Raw genomic sequence first — 20,677 nt, 5'->3', positions numbered from 1 at the left:
AAAGCTAATAACTAGAAATGTGTACTTCACCAAAATCTGTGAAAACCAATCCAGTAAGCAACAGCGAATTTAGTAGGTCTTGCCGGTGGCACGACAGAGAGAAAATTGGTTCTGTGTTTACATGGAGTACTAAGTACCTGCTCGACAGATGGCGCTGTTGATGTACACCCCCTACCTGCATAGCGATCGCTGGCGTATTTTGAACGTAGAGTTTTTCTGTCGGGCAGCAGAGCTGCAGCTTATATAATCACCGGCTAAGTTTAATATTGAAAACTTAAAAGACATTAACTTGTATTTTAAGAACAGGCATTATCCACAGCTCAACACTGAACATTCCCATTGAGATTCCTTGCTAGTCTTACCACCGAGGTACTGTATATGTTCAATGATTGATCTATAGGCTTATCCAACAGCTCTTTTAATTTGTTAGTTAAGGAGTAGAAAAATCCAGTAGCGCAAAACCTGACGAGTTAACATTAAAAAACCTAGTGAGGTTGTAAATGAAAATGGAAGAGCATGCAAAACATTACAAAGTTCACGAGAAGGTGATGAGAAAGCAGTGGCCTATGTCAATTAATAGCACACAATCTTTTTGCACTTTTCACAAACACAAAAGAGGATGGAAATGATGAGAAAATAGAGCTGTAAAAATACAAACCTTTAAACTAATACAAAATGGATAAAGAAAATCTAAATACAATCCCAGTTTTATAACATGACTACACTACAGAGATTAAATTACAAAATATATTCTAAATATTAGCTATAGCCATTAATATCTATATATTCTGTATATATATATGTATTCATATTTCACAGGTAACTTTGAAAAGAATCTATTTCATAAACACGGAAAATTTCTAGATCAAATACATATATAAACTTGCATTGCATGGCATTGAGGTAAGGATAACCCTGGAACTTAGAGTTTTTCATTCATCTCTGGTATAGCCTTGAAGAGATCTGCCACAAGTCCAAAATCTGCAACCTGAGAGAAGAAAAATAAATTCTCAATATTCATTTACTTGAAAAACAATACACTTTCTTCATCTAGGACAGGTTTTCTCAACTTGAGGTCTGCAAAATACGAGGCGATTTTGAAGCTGGCTAATAGAATTCTATACAATTACACTATAGGAATGTTCTACAATGAATCATTGTACATCTGAATTTTAAATGTTATTAGCAGAATACTGGGTTATCCAAAGAAAAAATATTATCAATCTACATTTAGCACTATAAAATATCAATGTATAAATATATTACCATTCTATATTCACCAAGATACCAAAGTAGTCTAAATCCCTTACCATTCTACCAGCAATAACAAACTGAATGTCTAAATTCATCACTGTTCTACATTTAAAAACACACAATACTGGATCTCTGAATCTAATAACATTCCACATTAAGTACCTTACTGAATAAATATAAATTGATCACCATTTGGAATTCAGCAGTTTAAAGTAACAAATGTTTAAATTTATAATAATTCTATGTTCATTAAGATACAGAATAATTCTACATCCACCAAAATTCTATCGCAGTAGCAAAGTTTGTTAGTCTGAATTCATGCTATGTTAAACCCCCTGGTGATCCCAGCCTTGCCAAATCTGTCAGGCTTATGCAAGTTTTTTACAGTATATAATGATGTCATGTGTCAACCTACTTATGTTGACATTTTGTGGGGTGATTAACAAAGAAATAAAGATAGATACTGAAAACTGCATTAGAAAGCTGAATAAATTTTCTATTTAGCTACATGAACAGATGATGCATCCAGTGAGCCATCGGATGGTCAAAGGGAGCATGGAATCAGTAATTGATTGAAACTCTACTTATGTTATCGATATACATGGGTAAGAAATTTTATAGTATCAAGAAATTTTTCATATCTACTTCATGAATCGAGTTTATTTAAAATGTGAAGTCATTAGGCTACATAATTATATAAATTTGATCTAATATCACTGGTATGACATGCAGATTTCAAATCAAATGGAAGAGTTACTGTGTTTTGGCCTTTTTAGTTAAATTCTACAAATTTTACAGTATCTTAGAACAATATTAGGAATATACAAGTTACATATAAAAACTGTGACCATGTCAATGTGTTTTAATAATCCATTTTCAACAGAAATGTCTACAAGGTCTCAAAAGTTTAAGGCAGGATTCATCATCATTCCATTCCTTCCAACACGAATAACATGATGCAGAAAGTTACTTTAAATATGATTTGGCAGGAAGGTGAAAACCTCATGATCTACAGTATGTGCAGTGTAACTTATTAGAAAAAAAAAGGTAATAGGTACAGTATCATATAATTTCCTTGCTTGATCAAGTAAATTATCCTTCTACACATTTAAAGGTTCATATAAACTGACTTTTACTCATTCCATTTTACCATTTCTTTCATTTTTCTTAACAATACATTGTCTTAATTGGCTAAAAGTTGCCAGGACTACATAGTTCTAGGAACAATGTACCAACAATGACCTTGTTTTTGGCAATATTTGTAGTCTGACATTTATATCACTTCCCCAGTTGTTTAGAAATTACAAAATAACAATAAATATTTTTCCAACAAACACATACACACTACCTAATTTTTTCATGTTATGGATTTCTGAATTATATAAGTGTTATTATTTATTATACCTACCTGGAAAATAGGTGCTTCAGGGTCCTTGTTAATGGCAACAATAGTCTTGGAATCCTTCATTCCAGCTAAATGTTGAATTGCTCCACTAATACCAACAGCGATATAGAGCTCTGGAGCAACAATCTTTCCAGTTTGTCCCACCTGAAATATTTGAACAAAGAATATTAATGGAATATGAAAACCAATGAACCTTATAATAACAATCAGCAAAAATTCTATGCACAGTCAGTCTCAAATTCACATCCTAAAGCTTTACTAAACTCCTAATGAAAGGAGGCTGGGATCCTACGACCTCTGGCGATCTAAGGGAAATAAAGGGAAAATTATGAATTAAATGGAAAGAAAAAACCTAGGTAATCCTGCAATAGGCAACAATCTGGAAATTTTCCTCAGCTGTCAGAAGGTCATCAAATATGAATAACATATATATATATATATATATATATATATATATATATATATATATATATTATATATATATATATATATATATATACAAAGTAATTCTAAAATACATATCTATATAAATCTTTCATTATATAATAAAATAAAATTACACAACAATATATATAATCTCAAATGGCATATAATTTAATAGCAAGTTTCCTAAACAAAGAACTTTTAATCATAAAAAAACTATGTGTTCAACAAATAAAAAATGTTTTAAATTATTTTTTAATAGTTCTATCATATAAAAATGCTGTAAGAATTTGTGATACATGTGTAGGCTAGCTCACCAGTGTTATCAAGACCAGTTAACAGAAAACAATTGGGAGCAAGAGGTTGAGACGTCAAATCGTGCTGGACTTATGATCTTTTCATCATAGGAACCCAGTCTTGAAAAGCATATCATTCGGATGTAAGGCTGGAATAACTTTCCATTATCATTAATACTGTATATGACTGAGCTATTTTAACATTGTTACTAATCTTAAAATATTTAACATTTCTTATTCATTATATATACAGTACACACACACACACACATATATATATATATATATACATATATATATATATATATATACATATATATATATATATATATACATAATGTATACAGTATATATATATATATATATACTGTATATATATATATATATATATAGATATATATATATATATATACAGTATATATATATAATGTATGTATAATTTATTTGACATTTCCTTTTCTCAAAGGGCTCCTTTCCCTGTAGGAGCCCTTTGCCTTTAACATTCTGTTTTCCCAGCCAGGGTTGTAGCTTGGCTATTAATATTAACAACAATAATAATAATAATAGTAATAATAATAATAATAGTAATAATAATAATAATAATAATAATAATAATAATAATAATAATAATAAGGGAATTAATGTATACAGAATGGCAAAACAAAAGCAATAATTACAATTATGAAATCATTTTCAAAAGCTTACATACTGTTAGTCAACAAATTTTCTTATGGCTTTACCTGCATGTCATTTGGAACAAATCCAGCATCTACTGCAGCACGAGATGCTCCAACAGCTGCATTGAGTTTATCTGCCAGTGTATACAAGAGCTGGAAGTTATCTCCACTCTTCATTCCACGACCTCCGCTCAAAACAGTCTGCATGTGAGAATTTCATTGTTAGTATCAGAAACCAAATAAGAATTGATAACAGAAACAATATGCAATATAATCCAAAAGAATTAATGCTTGCCCCAAAAGGTGTCACTGATTAGCCAATACATTATAAATACATTATAAAGGGAAGTGATTACAACGCTAGCTTCCAGCATCCTTTGTCAATTAAACACGAATATTCTTTTCATATAAATAACGAAGGTTTACTAAAAAAAAAAAAAAAATAAATAAATAAAAAATGCCATTAAGGTACCCCTTGAAGTGACATAAATTAATATTTAATTAGTTTCTAATTACAAACATCCAATGATGCTATAAAAATCCCCGGTACATTATCTTACATAAACTGTTGTATATTTTCATTGCTTCCCTTTATAGATTATTAGTGTACTCGACCCACCAGAAAGGACAGCTAAATATTTAAATAGATATGCACACACACAGATTCAACCCGTCCCACCTCCTCCCCCTTTCCCAACTACAACCCATTGGTTGGGTAATTTGTGGGGGATTGTGGTTTCTGAGTGTACTTCTCAGGATACCATATCTCACCAGGGTACGACTACGGCCTTTCCCATACCACTCAGCATGACAGGAAAGAAATATATTTAGATATATACCCAGACACTTGTTCTTTATCATATAGGGCAGATAAGCAAAGTGCAGCAGGATATTTCTCAAAAGATAAGGATGCACGGATGGGATAAAAATCCAAACCAATGTAGAGATCAGGATAGAAGAGAAAAATCACTTCACATCAAAGCATCTGAACAGATTTGAAAAGTGTGGTACTGTATATCCTTCCTTCCTGTTAATAAAGCTGTATGTATGGCTCATACCTAAAAAGGTTCGAGTGTCTTTGTAACAGTTCAGATGGATTGATAATATGCATCTACCAACAACCAAACATATATTATGCAATTTAAGCTTATATTTTTTAGAAGCCTCACATGAAAATAATGAAAAAGAACCATATCTTTCTAATTTCCTAGCAAAGGTAAATCAACAAATTCAAACTGCAAAGCAGCAACACCCACAATCTTGTTTTGACACTGGAACAGAAAACAATAAGTGACTATCAATGCAAGAATGAATGATTAGAGAAACCAAAAGATATTTTTTCTCAATACTGACCTTTGCAGCGGTCAACTCGGGACGATCTGACTTTGACAATTCCTGACTGATAAAATTAGAGATGTCGAGGGGCAAGTCACCAGCAGGTACACTTTCATTTGAAGCATTACCATCACCTGCTTCAGCTGCCTCAAAGCTGGTACCTCGGACTGTTATTACCTGTAAGAGTAAAGAGAGAGCAATAGGTAAGGGAGATGCAGTATTTATTAATTCTCCAATGCACTAAGAGACACACAATATCTACTAATTTTCCAATGCACAAATCAGAAATTGGGCTTGAACACAGGATGAACAAAATAAAAAAAAATTTTAGTCCTCATACCTTCACGGAATCCTTACTCTTCAAGGTAAGGATAGCATTACCAGCATAAACTGAGCGAACAAAAGTTTCTGCATCTTTAATCTCAATAACATCACTGATTGGAGCAACATCTAACTTGGCAGCAACTCTTGGTAACACAGACTTTCCTGTTGCAGAAGCACCCGCTGAAAGAAAGAAAAAAAAAACTGAAAACTTTTGGAGGTTGACAACTTCAGAAAAGAAAAGCAAAAAATGATATTTTAATTATAAAATAAATTTTTGAATATACTTACCCAGTGAATATATAATAGCTGCAACTCTGCGGCTCAACAGAAAACACTCTCAAAAAAACTCGCGAGCGATCGCTATGAAGGTTGCGGGTGTGCCCACCAGCGCCAACTGTCGGCCAGATACCACTCTTGTATGTAAACAAAACCTTCAATTCTTCTCTTCCCGCTGTGACTCTATTGGGGAGGAAGGGAGGGTCATTTAATTTATATATTCACCGGGTAAGTATATTCAAAAATTTATTTTATAATTAAAATATAATTTTTAAATATTTAACTTAGCCGGTGAATACAGTATATAATAGCTGATTCACACCCAAGGCGGTGGGTAGAGACCAGAGTTAATTATGTTTACAGCGTATAAGCTAAGAGTTTTTTCATTTTGACAGTTATCAATATAACAAAACCAAAATATATAGGTACCTGGTAAGGAAGTTGACTTAGACGATTACTCTGCCTTGTAAGTCTGTCTTCCTCACGGAGCCCAGCGATCCTCTTAGGATGCTGACAGACTCCCAGGAGCTGAAGTATCAAGGGCTGCAACCCATACAACAGGACCTCATCAAACCCCTAATCTGGGCGCTCTCAAGAAATGACTTTGACCACCCGCCAAATCAATCAGGATGCGAAAGGCTTCTTAGCCTTCCGAACAACCCATAAAACAATATTAAAAACATTTCAAGAGACAGATTAAAAGGATATTGGAATTAGGGAAGTGTAGTGATAGAACCCTCACCCACTACTGCACTCGCTGCAACGAATGGACCCAGTGTGTAGCAGTCCTCGTAAAGAGTCTGGACATCTTTTAAGTAAAATGACGCGAACACTGACTTGTTTCTCCAAAAAGTCGCGTCCATAATACTTTGCAGAGATTTATTTTGCTTGAAGGCCACGGAGGTTGCTATATCTCTAACTTCGTGCGTCTTAACCTTAAGCAAACATCGGTCTTTCTCATTCAAGTGAGAATGAGCTTCTCGTATTAAAAAAATCTGATAAAATATGACAAAAAATTCTTTGAAATAGGCAATGAAGGTTTCTTAACTGAGCACCATAATGCCTCAGATTTCCCTCGTAATGACTTAGTACAAGCTAACTCGAACTTAAGAGCTCTAACAGGACATAATACTCTTTCCAGTTCGTTGCCTACGATCTCTGATAAGCAAGGAATATCAAAAGATTTAGGCCAAGGACGAGAAGGCAGTTCATTTTTGGCCAGGAAACCAAGTTGAAGTGAACAAGTGGCTCTTTTCTGTAGAAAAGCCGATGTTCTTACTGAAGGCATGAAGTTCACTGACCCTTTTAGCCGAAACCAAGCACACTAGGAAAAGTGTCTTGAGGGTGAGATCCTTCAGGGAGGCTGAATGTAATGGCTCAAACCTGTCTGACATGAGGAACCTTAGGACCACGTCTAAGTTCCATCCAGGAGTTGCCAAACGACGTTCCTTAGAGGTCTCGAAAGACTTAAGGAGATCTTGGAGATCTTTATTGTTGGAAAGATCTAAGCCTCTATGTCGAAAGACCGAAGCCAACATGCTCCTGTAGCCCTTAATCGTGGGAGCTGAAAGGGAGCGAACCTTTCTCAGATGTAAAAGAAAATCTGCGATTTGGGCTACAGAGGTACTGGACGAGGACACAGATGCTGACTTGCACCAGTCTCGAAAGACTTCCCACTTCGACTGGTATACTCTAATGGTAGAAGCTCTCCTAGCTCTTGCAATCGCACTGACTGCCTTTTTCGAAAAGCCTCTAGCTCTTGAGAGTCTTTCAATAGTCTGAAGGAAGTCAGACGAAGAGCGGGGAGGCTTTGATGGACATTCTTTACGTGGGGCTGACGTAACAGATCTACCCTTAGAGGAAGACTTCTTGGAAAGTCTACCAGCCATTGAAGTACCTCGGTGAACCACTCTCTCGCGGGCCAGAGGGTAGCAACCAACGTCAACCTTGTCCCTCCGTGAGAGGCGAACTTCTGCAGTACCTTGTTGACTATCTTGAATGGTGGGAATGCATATAAGTCCATAAAAGACCAATCCAGTAGAAACGCGTCTATGTAGATTGCTTCTGTATCTAGGACTGGAGAGCAAAAGATTGGTAACCTTTTGGTCAACGAGGAGGCAAAGAGGTCTATGGTGGGTTGACCCCAAGTAGCCCAAAGACTCTTGCCCACGTCCTTGTGGAGGGTCCATTCCGTGGGTATCACCTGACCCCTCCGACTGAGACAGTCTGCCAAGACGTTCAAGTCCCCCTGGATGAATCTCGTCAACAGGGAGATTCCTCGAATTCTTGACCATAAGAGAAGGTCCATTGCGATCTCGAGCAGCGTGAAGGAGTGTGTGCCTCCTTGATTGGAGATGTACGCCAAAGTTGTGGTGTTGTCTGAGTTGATCTCTACCACTTAGTTTTGAAGACGCTTTCTAATATCATCAAGGCCAAGTGGACTGCTAATAGCTCCTTGCCGTTGATGTGCATGCTCTTCTGACTTGAGGTCCACAGACCCGAGCATTCCCGACCGTCCAGGGTCGCACCCCAACCCAAACCCGACGCGTCTGAGGACAACACGTGGTTTGGGTTCTTGACTGCTAGGGATAGTCCCTCTCTCAGACTGATATAGCTGTCCCACCATTTCAGGCATGCCTTTATTGGTTCGGAGACTGGGAATGATACCGTCTCTAATGTCTTGTCCTAGTTCCAGTGAGAGGCTAGATGGAACCGGAGAGGCAGAAGGGGTAGTCTCCCTAGTGAGACAAACTGCTCCAGGGATGAGAGAGTCCCTATGAGACTGTTCCAACTCCTGACTGAATAAACGTTTTCTTTTCAGCATTAGTTGGACTTCGAGCAGGGCTTGACTGCGAATCTCCATCCCCAAATATAGAATAATCTGGGATGGGATCAGTTGGGACTTTTAGGTTGACCACAAGTCCCAACTCCCTGGCCAGACTCAACGTCCAATGTAGGTCCTGCAGACAGCGAAGGCTGGACGATGCTCTGAGAAGCCAGTCGTCCAAGTACAGGGAGGCTCGGATCCCCGATAGATGGAGGGATTTTGCCACATTCCTCATGAGCCTCGTAAACACGAGAGGCGCAGGACTGAGGCCAAAGCACAGGGCTCGAAACTGGTACCCCACATTCCTGTAAACAAACCTCAGAAACGGTTGGGTGTATAGGAATGTGGAAGTATGCCTCCTGAAGGTCGAGAGAGACCATCCAGTCGCCTTCCATAAATGCTGTCAAGACAGCCTGGTAGACTTCATCGTGAAGTTTGTCTTGACAATGAACACATTGAGCGCACTTGCCTCTTACGTACTCCTGCAGTGAACATGGCTGCCAAATCATGGAGCCATCCCTGAGGGACTTGTTCCTGCAGAGAACGTGGCTGTCAGATCATTGGAGCCATCCCTGAAAGCCTTGTTTATGCATGACATAAATGTACAGCAAAACTTCAAAGGCTCGAAAACAGCTGTGAAGTTGACCTGTAAAATCTTGGAGCGTCTCATGGCCAGGCGCCAGGGAGAGTCTATGAGGTTTGAGAAGTCTATCTGGGCAGAGGCAGGAACTCCCAAGCCGAGAACTTCTCTAGCGTCATATCAGGCTCTCGCTCTATAAGCCAGTTTAAAAGAAAGGAAAGCAAAGGCTGTCTCCCCCAAACTCCTCCTGGTGATAAACCAGTAGCCTAGCAAACGTAAAGCTCTCTTAGAAGAGCGAGAGAGCACTAGCTTATAAAACAACGGCTTCGAAGTAGCTAGGCCTAGTGTAAGCTCTGACGTTTAGGCGAACGAGGAGCAGCAGTTACAAAAAGATCCGGACAAAGATCCTTAAAAATCAGCATGATTTATTTAAAGTCCATAGAGGGCTAAGCAGCTTTAGGCTCCTCTCCGTCTGACAGAGTCCTCAAGGGAATATCAGTAGGAGGGGAACAGCAACTTCCTCATCTGAAGGAACCTTGTCCGATAATAGCTGAGTCTCAAGCAAGGGAGAGACCTACCGTGGTGGAGTCCACACGCACTGGTGCATTAGTAGCGGACCAGGACGCAACGTCATGTAACTGCTTGACAGTCTGTGAACTGGCAACAACAACAGGTGCGAGAGACCAGGACGCAACGTCATGTAACTGCTTGACAGTCTGTGAAATGTCAACAACAACAGGTGCGTGAGGACGCACAGCGTCCACTCGAGACTGCTTTGACCGCCTAGACTGAGCAGTCAAAACAACTCTAGAATGCGGAGGTTGACGCTCAGCGTCAAAACAAGTCAACTCCGATTGTTAGCGAACGTTCTGAACGTCAACAGGAGCATCAGCAAGTGGCCTAACGTCCAAATGTGGCTGAAAATCCACACAAGACCGCATCGAGTGTGGTTCTAAACAACCTGACTGACGTGGCTTAGCTACGCCAACGTCAACAGGACGCACAAAGGAACGTTAGGGTGGCTGAAAGCCAGGATCTCGATGAGATAAACGGCTAGGCTCAACGGACTTATCGGCAGAATAGTCTTCCATAAGGGAGGCAAGCTTATTCTGCATGTCTTGCCGTACAACCCATTTAGGATCAACGGAATGGTTGCGGTAAGAGACGAGGGTAACGTCTGTGACCGCAAAACCTTGCCTACAAAAAGACTCTCGGAGTCTGTGTTACGCTTTTGTTAGGCGGCGAGCAGTCTTCCGCTGACTGCATAGGGTCAGAGCTGTCCTAATGGTTAAAACCAGGACGCTGGACCTGTCCTGAAAGGACTGACTTTCGCTTAAAGGGCCTCGAAACCTTGTTTCACGGTTTCTTTTATGCGAAAAGCCTTCGGATGACGAGGAGAAAATCGTCTCTCTCGCCTTATGGTAGGGGTGATCTTGGTAAGATACACCCGATACCATAGAGGGAACGTCTGTTCGCTGATCAAGGCCTCTCGAACCCATAAGTCGTACGACATTACTTCTCCCCTGGGCTTGGGAGCTTGCAAGAGGTCCCGGACTAGGCGAACGACAGGCACGAACAGACGAGCCCTCGGTCGCAACACTGATAACACTTTGCGCAATATCACTTTATCACTACGATTTTCTGTTTTGTACTTATTTCACTGAAATCGAATCTTTTAACAATTCACATTAGGTATGAATAAAACTGATTTCTACCTGAAGCACGCAATTCTACCCACATCAAAAGGTTGTAATTGCGAAATCAGTCGTATAATGCAAGCACATTAATACCAGCAAAAAACAGTAAACATATTTTAAGATAAAAAATTCAGTGGCTGGGGAAGAGACTAAACACTAGTTCATTCAAAACTACGTTTTCAATCTCTCACCGTACATTGCCTTGGGACGAGAATAAAAAACTAAAAACGTTTTATCCTTTCTCCCCATACAGAGACTAGGGACGAGAGTAACTCGAGAACAACGTTACCCGCTTGGGACGAGATAAAGATCGGAACGTTTTCTCTCCTCTCTCTCCCTCCGTCTCTATCTCTCTCTCTCTCTCTCTTGATTTCGCACCTAAGAGAAGAGCCCACTTACGTTTCGTCAAAAAAACAGGTTATTTGACCAAAGGAAAAAACTGAAAGGTTTTTCAATTAAAAAGTTCCTTTAAAATAGAATTTAAAACATTTAAGCTTTGAAAGAAGAATGAACAGAACGTCAGAATCGATTTACTCTTTCTGCAAAGTGAAACCGTGATACTCTCTCTCTCTATCGTAACGATAGAGCGCAAACTTCGTAGCATAAATAAACTAAACGTTAGTTCATCTTTGAAACAGTACGAAGACTATTCAAAGAAAATCTTTCATAAAATATCTATTAAAAAATATTCATTTAATAAGTTTTAAATCATTAGCTCTTTAAAAGCTATTTACGATTGAAAGGGCTCAAGTTTGTTTAACTTCGGTTTCCAAGTTAGGACCGCCTACTCTCAGGAAAGGTCGCATATAAACAAATCATTAAAATTTATTTTGATGTTTATTATAAATGGAAAGCTAATCGAAGAGGCCTAATAAAGGCGGTTGAGATATAAAATATATAGAGGAAAATCTATAATTAATTCATAACATGATAAGATAATTGCTAAAAGCCTAGACACACTTCCGTCTAAGGGAAGGGTCGGCCATTTAAAAGTCAAAGAAAGTCCATACTCTCTTTGTCATCAAAAATTAAATCCATCCAAAAACGAGTTCAAGATTTAAGATGAAGATAAAACACCTGCACTGCGAAAGCTCAAACCAAAATGAAGTACTTCAACAAATATGTTGAGAAAACTCCAGGTTCTACAGCGAGTATTGATACGTCTTGTCGTCAACGTCGACAGAGAAGAATTGAAGGTTTTGTTTACATACAAGAGTGGTATCTGGCCGACAGTTGGCGCTGGTGGGCACACCCGCAACCTTCATAGCGATCGCTCGCGAGTTTTTTTGAGTGTGTTTTCTGTCGAGCCGCAGAGTTGCAGCTATTATATATTCACCGGCTATTTCTGTCGAGCCGCAGAGTTGCAGCTATTATATATTCACCGGCTAAGTTAAATATTTAAAAAGGGGATTTTTCTTCCCATTGTTCCTCTTTGAACGAAGAGAGACTTAGCTGAGTTTGATTGGTACTGCTTGAGTGCCACAGCCCACTCTACCCTGTTTTAACAACGATAATGAAAGAAATTATTCCCCACACCTGAGCGTGCTAAAACTAAATGAAATATAGTACAAGTAAAATTAATTGGAATAACATATCGTAATACCATTTTCGAACTGGTAACTACACAATAAAAAGTAAAAACTAAAGCACTAGGATGTATCCATACTATAAAAGTGAACTTACCCACGATATGCGTGTAGTTGAACTGTTTCTGGGTGGCAAGCACCAAAGGAGCCAATCGTTCTGGGAGAAAACCAGTGAAAGCATCTGATTCAGCAACAAGAACTTTGCTAATCCCAGCAACTTTTGAAACTTCACTTACCACCTGTAGTTTAAAAAGAAAACAAAACAGATTTAACTTTGCTATAAACTTCAAAACCTTTGTTTCCAAACTAAAAAATTAGAAGATTTGTAATATAGATCTGTATGATCCCATATGCAACTACAAGGAATGTCCATTGGAGGATGGTGATGTTCAAGAACTCAGTTGCTTTGCCCCAACTAGTATGGAGAGGGTAGGATCAAATGAATATTGGGTAAGTATTGAAACAGTAAATTCTATTTTCCTAATTCCGCTTATTTTAATAAGTCTTATCCAACATTCATTGAGCCGATTCTCACTTTGGTAAGTAATTTGATGTCATAGAAATCTGCATTGTAATAAGAAGTAAATAATAAAATATTCAAAAAGACACTTTCTCTATACACTTGACAAAGTAACCAAGTTTTCCAACATGGCAACCTCCTATGGACATGCATTGTCGTTAAAGTTGTCGAGGTACGGAAAGGCTACTAATACAAACTCACAATTAATCCTCTAAGTTTTAAACTTGTTAACCAAGCAGAGCTTTTAAAGATTAAAGAACAGCGAATGTTAAGTAAGACATACTGAATTAAAGAAAGCTCAAAAGTTATCATTCTGAGGAAGATTCATACTCGACTTTTTACTATTACTGTACATAAAAAAATTACCCAGTACAGTACTGTAGTACATTACAAATAGGTCTGCAATAACTTTTATCACCTACAGCCAAGAAGTACTGTCACTAGAAGATCAATTACTATAGCAACAGTAAAAAAAAAAAAATGGTTTATAATTTTTGTGCAAAGTATGATACTGTACAGTATTCAATTTGGAAAACATTACTCACACTTCCAAAATTCCTATAAGAAAATGTAATACTTTTCTACCCAGTTTCTAGTCTATTAAAGAAAATTTTCTCCTATAACCAAAAGAATTCAACAATCTAAATTTAGTATGGTATATGTACTTACATTTGCACAATTGCTTCCAGCAACCAAGCACGACACTTCGCCACCTAGCTTCTTTGCAGCTGTAATTGCACTGAGGGTAATAGGCGTAAGAGCATTATTGTCATGCTCAGCTATAACCAAAGTGGACTGAAAGCGTCGGGCAGCAGCCTGGAATACATGATTACATTATACAACTGTATTTAAAAAAAAAAAAAAAAAAAAAAAAAAAAAAAAAAAAAAAAAAAAAATGATATTTTGATTATAAAATAAATTTTTGAATATACTTACCCGGTGAATATATAGCTGCAACTCTGTTGCTCGACAGACAAACTCTACGGAAAAACTCGCCAGCGATCGCTACACAGGTTGCGGGTGTGCCCAACAGCGCCATCTGTCGACCAGATACCCAGCTCTTATGTAAACAAAGACTCAATTTTCTCCTCGTCCCACTGCGTCTCTATTGGGGAGGAAGGGAGGGTCATTTAATTTATATTCACCGGGTAAGTATATTCAAAAATTTATTTTATAATCAAAATATCATTTTTAAATATTTAACTTAGCCGGTGAATATATAGCTGATTCACACCCAGGATGGTGGGTAGAGACCAGTAATATATGTTTACATTTTATGAGCTAAGAGTTTTTTATTTCATTTTAGAAGTTATCAAAATAACAAAAACAAAATAAATAGGTACCTGGTAAGGAAGTCGACTTGAACAATTACTCTGCCTTTTTAAGTACGTCTTCCTTATGGAGCCTCGCGATCCTCTTAGGATGCTGAGCGACCCCTAGGATCTGAAGTATCAAGGGTTGCAACCCATACAACAGGACCTCATCAAAACCTCTAATCTAGGCGCTTCTCAAGAAATGACTTTGACCACCCGCCAAATCAAGTAGGATGCGAAAGGCTTCTTAGCCTTCCGGACAACCCAAAAACAATAATAAAACATTTCAAGAGAAAGATTAAAAAGGTTATGGAATTAGGGAATTGTAGTGGTTGAGCCCTCACCCACTACTGCACTCGTTGCTACGAATGGTCCCAGAGTGTAGCAGTTCTCGTAAAGAGACTGGACATTCTTAAGATAAAAAGACGCGAACACTGACTTGCTTTTCCAATAGGTTACGTCGATTATACTTTGCAGAGATCTATTTTGTTTAAAGGCCACGGAAGTTGCGACAGCTCTACTTCGTGTGTCCTTACCTTCAGCAAAGCTTGGTCTCCCTCATTCAGATGGGAATGAGCTTCTCGTATTAACAGTCTGATAAAATAGGATAAAGCATTCTTTGACATAGGCAAAGATGGTTTCTTAACTGAACACCATAAAGCTTCAGACGGGCCTCGTAAAGGTTTAGTTCGTTTTAAATAGAACTTAAGAGCTCTTACAGGACATAAGACTCTTTCTAGTTCATTTCCAACCATACGATAAGTTTGGAATATCGAACGATATTGGCCAAGGCCGAGAAGGCAGCTCGTTTTTGGCTAGAAAACCAAGTTGTAGAACATGTAGCCGTTTCGGATGAGAATCCGATGTTCTTGCTGAAGGCATGAATCTCACTGACTCTTTTAGCTGTGGCTAAGCATACCAGGAAAAGAGTCTTTAAGGTGAGATCTTTCAGGGAGGCTGATTGTAGCGTTTCGAACCTGTCTGACATAAGGAATCTTAGTACCACGTCTAAATTCCAACCAGGTGTAACCAAACGACGCTCCTTCGTGGTCTCAAAAGACTTAAGGAGGTCCTGTAGATCTTTATGTTGGAAAGATCTAAGCCTCTGTGACGGAAGACTGATGCCAACATGCTTCTGTAACCCTTGATAGTGGGAGCTGAAAGAGATCGTTCTTTCCTCAGATATATGAGGAAGTCAGCTATTTGAGTTACAGGGGTACTGGTCGAGGATACGGATACTGACTTACACCAGTTTCGGAAGATTTCCCACTTTGATTGGTAGACTCTAAGGGTGGATGTTCTCCTTGCTCTAGCAATCGCTCTGGCTGCCTCCTTCGAAAAGTCTCTAGCTCTCGAGAGTCTTTCGATAGTCTGAAGGCAGTCAGACGAAGAGCGTGGAGGCCTTGGTGTACCTTCTTTACGCGTGGCTGACGTAGAAGGTCCACCCTTAGGGAAAGTGTTCTGGGAACGTCTACTAGCCATCGAAGTACCTCGGTGAACCATTCTCTCGCGGGCCAGAGGGAAGCAACTAGCGTCAACCTTGTCCCTTCGTGAGAGGCGAACTTCTGCAGTACCTTGTTGACAATCTTGAACGGAGGGAATGCATATAGATCTAGATGTGACCAATCTAGTAGAAAGGCATCTATATGAACTGCTGCTGGGTCCGGGATTGGTGAGCAAAATATTGGGAGCCTCTTGGTCATCGAGGTTGCGAAGAGATCTATGGTTGGCTGGCCCCAGGTGGCCCTAAGTCTCTTGCATACATCCTTGTGGAGGGTCCATTCTGTTGGAATTATTTGTCCCTTCCGACTGAGACAATCTGCCATGACATTCAAGTTGCCTTGGATGAACCTCGTTACTAGTGATATGTCTAGACCTTTTGACCAGGTGAGGAGGTCCCTTGCGATCTCGTACAACGTCAGAGAGTAGGTCCCTCCTTGCTTGGAGATGTACGCCAAAGCCGTGGTGTTGTCCGAGTTCACCTCCACCACTTTGCCTTGAAGGAGAGACCTGAAGCTTTTCCAGGTCAGACGTACTGCCAGAAGCTCCTTGCAGTTGAAATGCATTGTCCTTTGACTCGAGTTCCATAATCCCGAGCATTCCCGACCGTCTAATGTCGCACCCCAGCCTACGTCCGATGCGTCCGAGAAGAGAACGTGGTTGGGAGTCTGAACAGTTAGGGGAAGACCCTCTCTAAGGTTGATATAGTCCTTTCACCAAGTCAGACAAGACTTTATCTTTCCGGAAACCGGGATCGAGACCGCTTCTAGCGTCTTGTCCTTTTTCCAGTGAAAAGCTAGATGGTATAGAAGAGGACGGAGGTGTAGTCTTCCTAGTGACACAAATTGATCCACGGATGACAGTGTCCCTACCAGACTCATCCACAGCCTGACTGAGCAGCGTTCCTTCTTCAGCATCTTCTGGATGGATAGCAGGGCTGGGGGCTGATCGTCTTGTTGTTCAGCAACGTCCTCATCAGAGGGTTCCTCATCCGAAACTGATGAGGAAACGGCAACGGAGTGAGCAACGTCTGACTCGCTGAATCCGGTCGCACTGGTGGATGCGTGACGGAGCCGGACGCAATATCATGGAACTGCTGCACAGTCTGTGAACTGTCAACAACCATGGGTGCGCGAGAAAGTACAGCGTCAACCCGAAACTGTCTAGACTGTCTGGGTTGTGCAGTCAACACCCTACCGGGTTGCTGAGGTTGACGCACTGCGTCACAACAAGTCACCTCTGCTGGTTGTTGAACGTCCTGAACGTCAACAACCACCTCCGAGCGTCGCTTAACGTCAACGTGCGACTGGCAACCCACACTGGGTCGCATCGGTGGAGGAACCACCTCAACTGGCAGACGCGAGTAGGTTACCTCAGCGTCAACAGGGCGCACAACCGACCGGTTGGAAGGTTGTTGGCCAGAAGGAGGAACCACCTCAACTGGCAGACGCGAGTAGGTTACCTCAGCGTCAACAGGGCGCACAACCGACCGGTTGGAAGGTTGTTGGCCAGAAGGAGGAATCACCTCAACTGGCAGACGCGAGTAGGTTACCTCAGCGTCAACAGGGCGCACAACCGACCGGTTGGAAGGTTGTTGGCCAGAAGGTTCTTCTCCGCATTTAAGTCCTCTATCAAGGACGCAAGCTTGGACTGCATGGCTTGCAGCAAAGCCCATTTAGGGTCTACGGGAGCAGGTGTGGCAACAGACGGGGTTAGCGACTGAGGCGGAACCGTTTACCATCCCTGAAAGCCTTGTTATGTGTGACATAATAGTACAGCAAAACTTCAAAGGCTTGACAAAAGCTGAGAAGTTGACCTGTAAACAACTTGGAGCGTCTCCTGGCTAGGCGCCAGGGCGAGTCTACCAGAATTGAGAAGTCTATCTGGGCAGAGGCATGAACTCCCAAGCCGAGAACTTCTCTCGTGCCATATCAGACTCTCGCTCTATAAGCCAGTTTAAAAGAAGGGAAATCAAAGGCTGTATCCCTAAAAACTCCTCCTGGTGCAAAAACCAGTCGCCTAGCCAACTTAACGCTCTCTAGGAGAGCGAGAGAGCACTAGCTTAAAAACAACGGCTTCGAAGTAGCTAGGCCTAGTGTAAGTTCTGACGTTTAGGCGAACGAGGAGCAGCAGTTACAAGATCCGGACGAAGATCCTTAAAAAAATCATCATGATTTAATTAAAGTCCATAGGAGGCTAAGCAGCTTAAGGCTCCTCTCCATCTGACAGAGTCCTCAAGGGAATATCAGTAGGAGGGAGAACAGCAACTTCCTCATCCACAGGAACCTTGTCCGATAAAAGCTAGGTTACCTCAGTGAGTCTCTCACTGGTGCATAAGTAGCAGACCAGAAGGCAACGTCATGTAACTGCTTGACAGTCTGTGAACTGTCAACAACTGAACTGTCAACCACAACAGGTGTGTGAGGACGTACAGTGTCCACTCGAGACTGCTTTGACTGTCTAGACTGAGCAGTCAAAACAACTCTAGAATGCGGAAGTTGACGCACCGCGTCAAAACAAAACAACTTAGACTGTTGTTGTACCTCGCGAACGTCAACGGAAGATTCCGTGCGTCGCTGAACGTCAACATGCGGCTGGCAGGGTACACTGGAACGCATGGGTGGCGGGACTCTCTTGGAGTGCGGGAGAAGGTCGCCTCAGCGTCCACAGGACGCACAACCGTGGTTGGTTGTAGGCTAGAGGTTGGTGCAGTGTCAACCTTCTCCGCACGAAAGTCCTGCATCAATGACGTTAACTGAGACTGCATGGTCTGCAGCAAAGACCACTAGGGTCTACAGGAGCAGGTGCGGCAACAGACGGTGTGACTGCCTGATGCGGTACCGCTTTGCCTCTCTTAGGAGGTGAGCAGTCGTCGGAAGACTGCAGCGAGTCCGAACTGACCCAGTGGCTACAACTGGGCCGTTGGACTTGCGCGGAAAGGACCGACTTGCGCTTAATAAGCCGCGAGACCTTGGTCCATGGTTTCTTACGAGAAACCTCTTCCGCAGACGAGGAAAATGGGCTCTCTCGTCTTAGAGTGGGTGGGGCGATCTTGGGTAGATACGCCCGAAACCACAGAGGGAAAACGTCTGTTCGTTGATCAAGGCCTCTCGAACCCATAAGTCGTTCGACATTACTTCTCCCCTGGGCTTGGGAGCTTGCAAGAGGTCCCGGACTAGGTGAACGACAGGCACGAACAGACGAACCCTCGGACGCAACACTGTAACACTTTGCGCATATCACTTTATCGATTTTCTGTTTTGCACTTATTTCACTGAAATCGAAACTTTTACTGATTTCTAGCTGAAACACGCAATTCTACCCTTCATTAAAAGGTAGTAATTGCGAAATCAGTCGTATAATGCAAGCTCATTAATACCAGCAAAAAACAGAAAACATATTTTAAGATAAAAAATTCAGTGGCTGGGAAAGAGACTAAACACTAGTTCATATAACTACGTTTTCAATCTCTCACCGCACATAGCCTGGGGACGAGAATAAAAAACTAAAAACGTTTTATCCTTCCTCCCCGTACAGCGACTAGGGACGAGAGCAACTCGAGAAAAACGTTACCCGCTTGAACGGAACGTTTTCTCTCCTCTCTCTCCCTCCGTCTCTATCTCTCTCTCTCTCTTTCTCTCTTGATTTCGCACCTAAGAGAAGAGCCCAATTATATATCGTAAAAAAAACATGTTATTTGACTAAAGGAAAAAACTGAAAGGTTTTCCAAATAAAAAGTTCCTTTAATTTAGAATTTAAAACATTTAAGCTAAAAAAGAATGAACAAAACGTCAGAATCGATTTACTCTTACTGCAAAGTGAAACCGTGATACACTCTCTCTCTATCGTAACGATAGAGCGCATGTTGAACGTCCTGAACGTCAACAACTGCGTAGTCTAAAAAACTAAACGTTAGTTCATCTTTGAAAACAGTACGAAGACTATCAAAGAAATTCTTTCATAAAACATTAAATTTTAAAAAGTTTTAAATTCTTTAAAGGCTAAATACGATATAACGGGCTCAACGTTGATTAACTTCGGTTCCAAGTAAGGACCGCCTACTATCAGGAAAGGTCGCATATAAACAAAACAAAAATTTATTTTTATATGTTTATAATAAATGGAAAGTTAATCGAAGAGGCCTAATAAAGGCGGAGAGATATAAAATATATAGATCTATAACGTGTTAAGCAAAATTACTAAAAACCTAAACACACTTCTGTCTAAGGGAAGGGTCGGCCATTTAAAAGTGAAAGAGAGTCCATACTCTCCTTGTCACCATAATTAAATCTATCCAAAACGAGTTCAAGTTTTGAGATGAAGATAAAACATCTGCATAGCGAAAGCTCAAAACTAGAAATGTGTACTTCACCAAAATATGTGAAAACCAATCCAGTAAGCAATAGCGAATTTAGTAGGTCTTGCCGGTGGCACGACAGAGAGAAAATTGGTTCTGTGTTTACATTGAGTACTGAGTACCTGCTTGACAGATGGCGCTGTTGATGTACACCCCCTACCTGCATAGCGATCGCTGGCGTATTTTGAACGTAGAGTTTTTCTGTCGGGCAGCAGAGCTGCAGCTTATATAATCACCAGCTAAGTTTAATATTGAAAAAGAGACATACAATACCCTAACCAACCCTATCTTCAATTATCTGATGAGA

The 20,677-nt window shown here is 40.4% G+C and overlaps 1 protein-coding gene across 1 annotated transcript in view; it reads right to left on the bottom strand.

Annotated features, from left to right (window-relative positions):
- Positions 1-695: 695 nt before the first annotated feature.
- Positions 696-20,677, bottom strand: part of wal (electron transfer flavoprotein subunit alpha wal) — a 38,774-nt gene continuing 18,792 nt past the window's right edge. The window contains exons 2-8 of the mRNA XM_068351916.1: positions 13,870-14,016; positions 12,778-12,919; positions 5,731-5,894; positions 5,409-5,567; positions 4,119-4,256; positions 2,663-2,803; positions 696-988 (exon numbers count right to left, since the gene is read on the bottom strand). Of these exons, the coding sequence (XP_068208017.1) occupies positions 923-988; positions 2,663-2,803; positions 4,119-4,256; positions 5,409-5,567; positions 5,731-5,894; positions 12,778-12,919; positions 13,870-14,016 (957 nt within the window). The 3' untranslated portion in view covers positions 696-922. The remainder of the gene's footprint in view (positions 989-2,662; positions 2,804-4,118; positions 4,257-5,408; positions 5,568-5,730; positions 5,895-12,777; positions 12,920-13,869; positions 14,017-20,677) is intronic.

Source organism: Palaemon carinicauda, chromosome 28 (genome assembly GCF_036898095.1).
Source record: "Palaemon carinicauda isolate YSFRI2023 chromosome 28, ASM3689809v2, whole genome shotgun sequence".
In the NCBI taxonomy this organism is placed as follows: Eukaryota; Metazoa; Arthropoda; class Malacostraca; order Decapoda; family Palaemonidae; genus Palaemon; species Palaemon carinicauda.
Note: the sequence above shows the minus strand (reverse complement) of the source record. Positions and strands in the feature narration are given on the sequence as shown.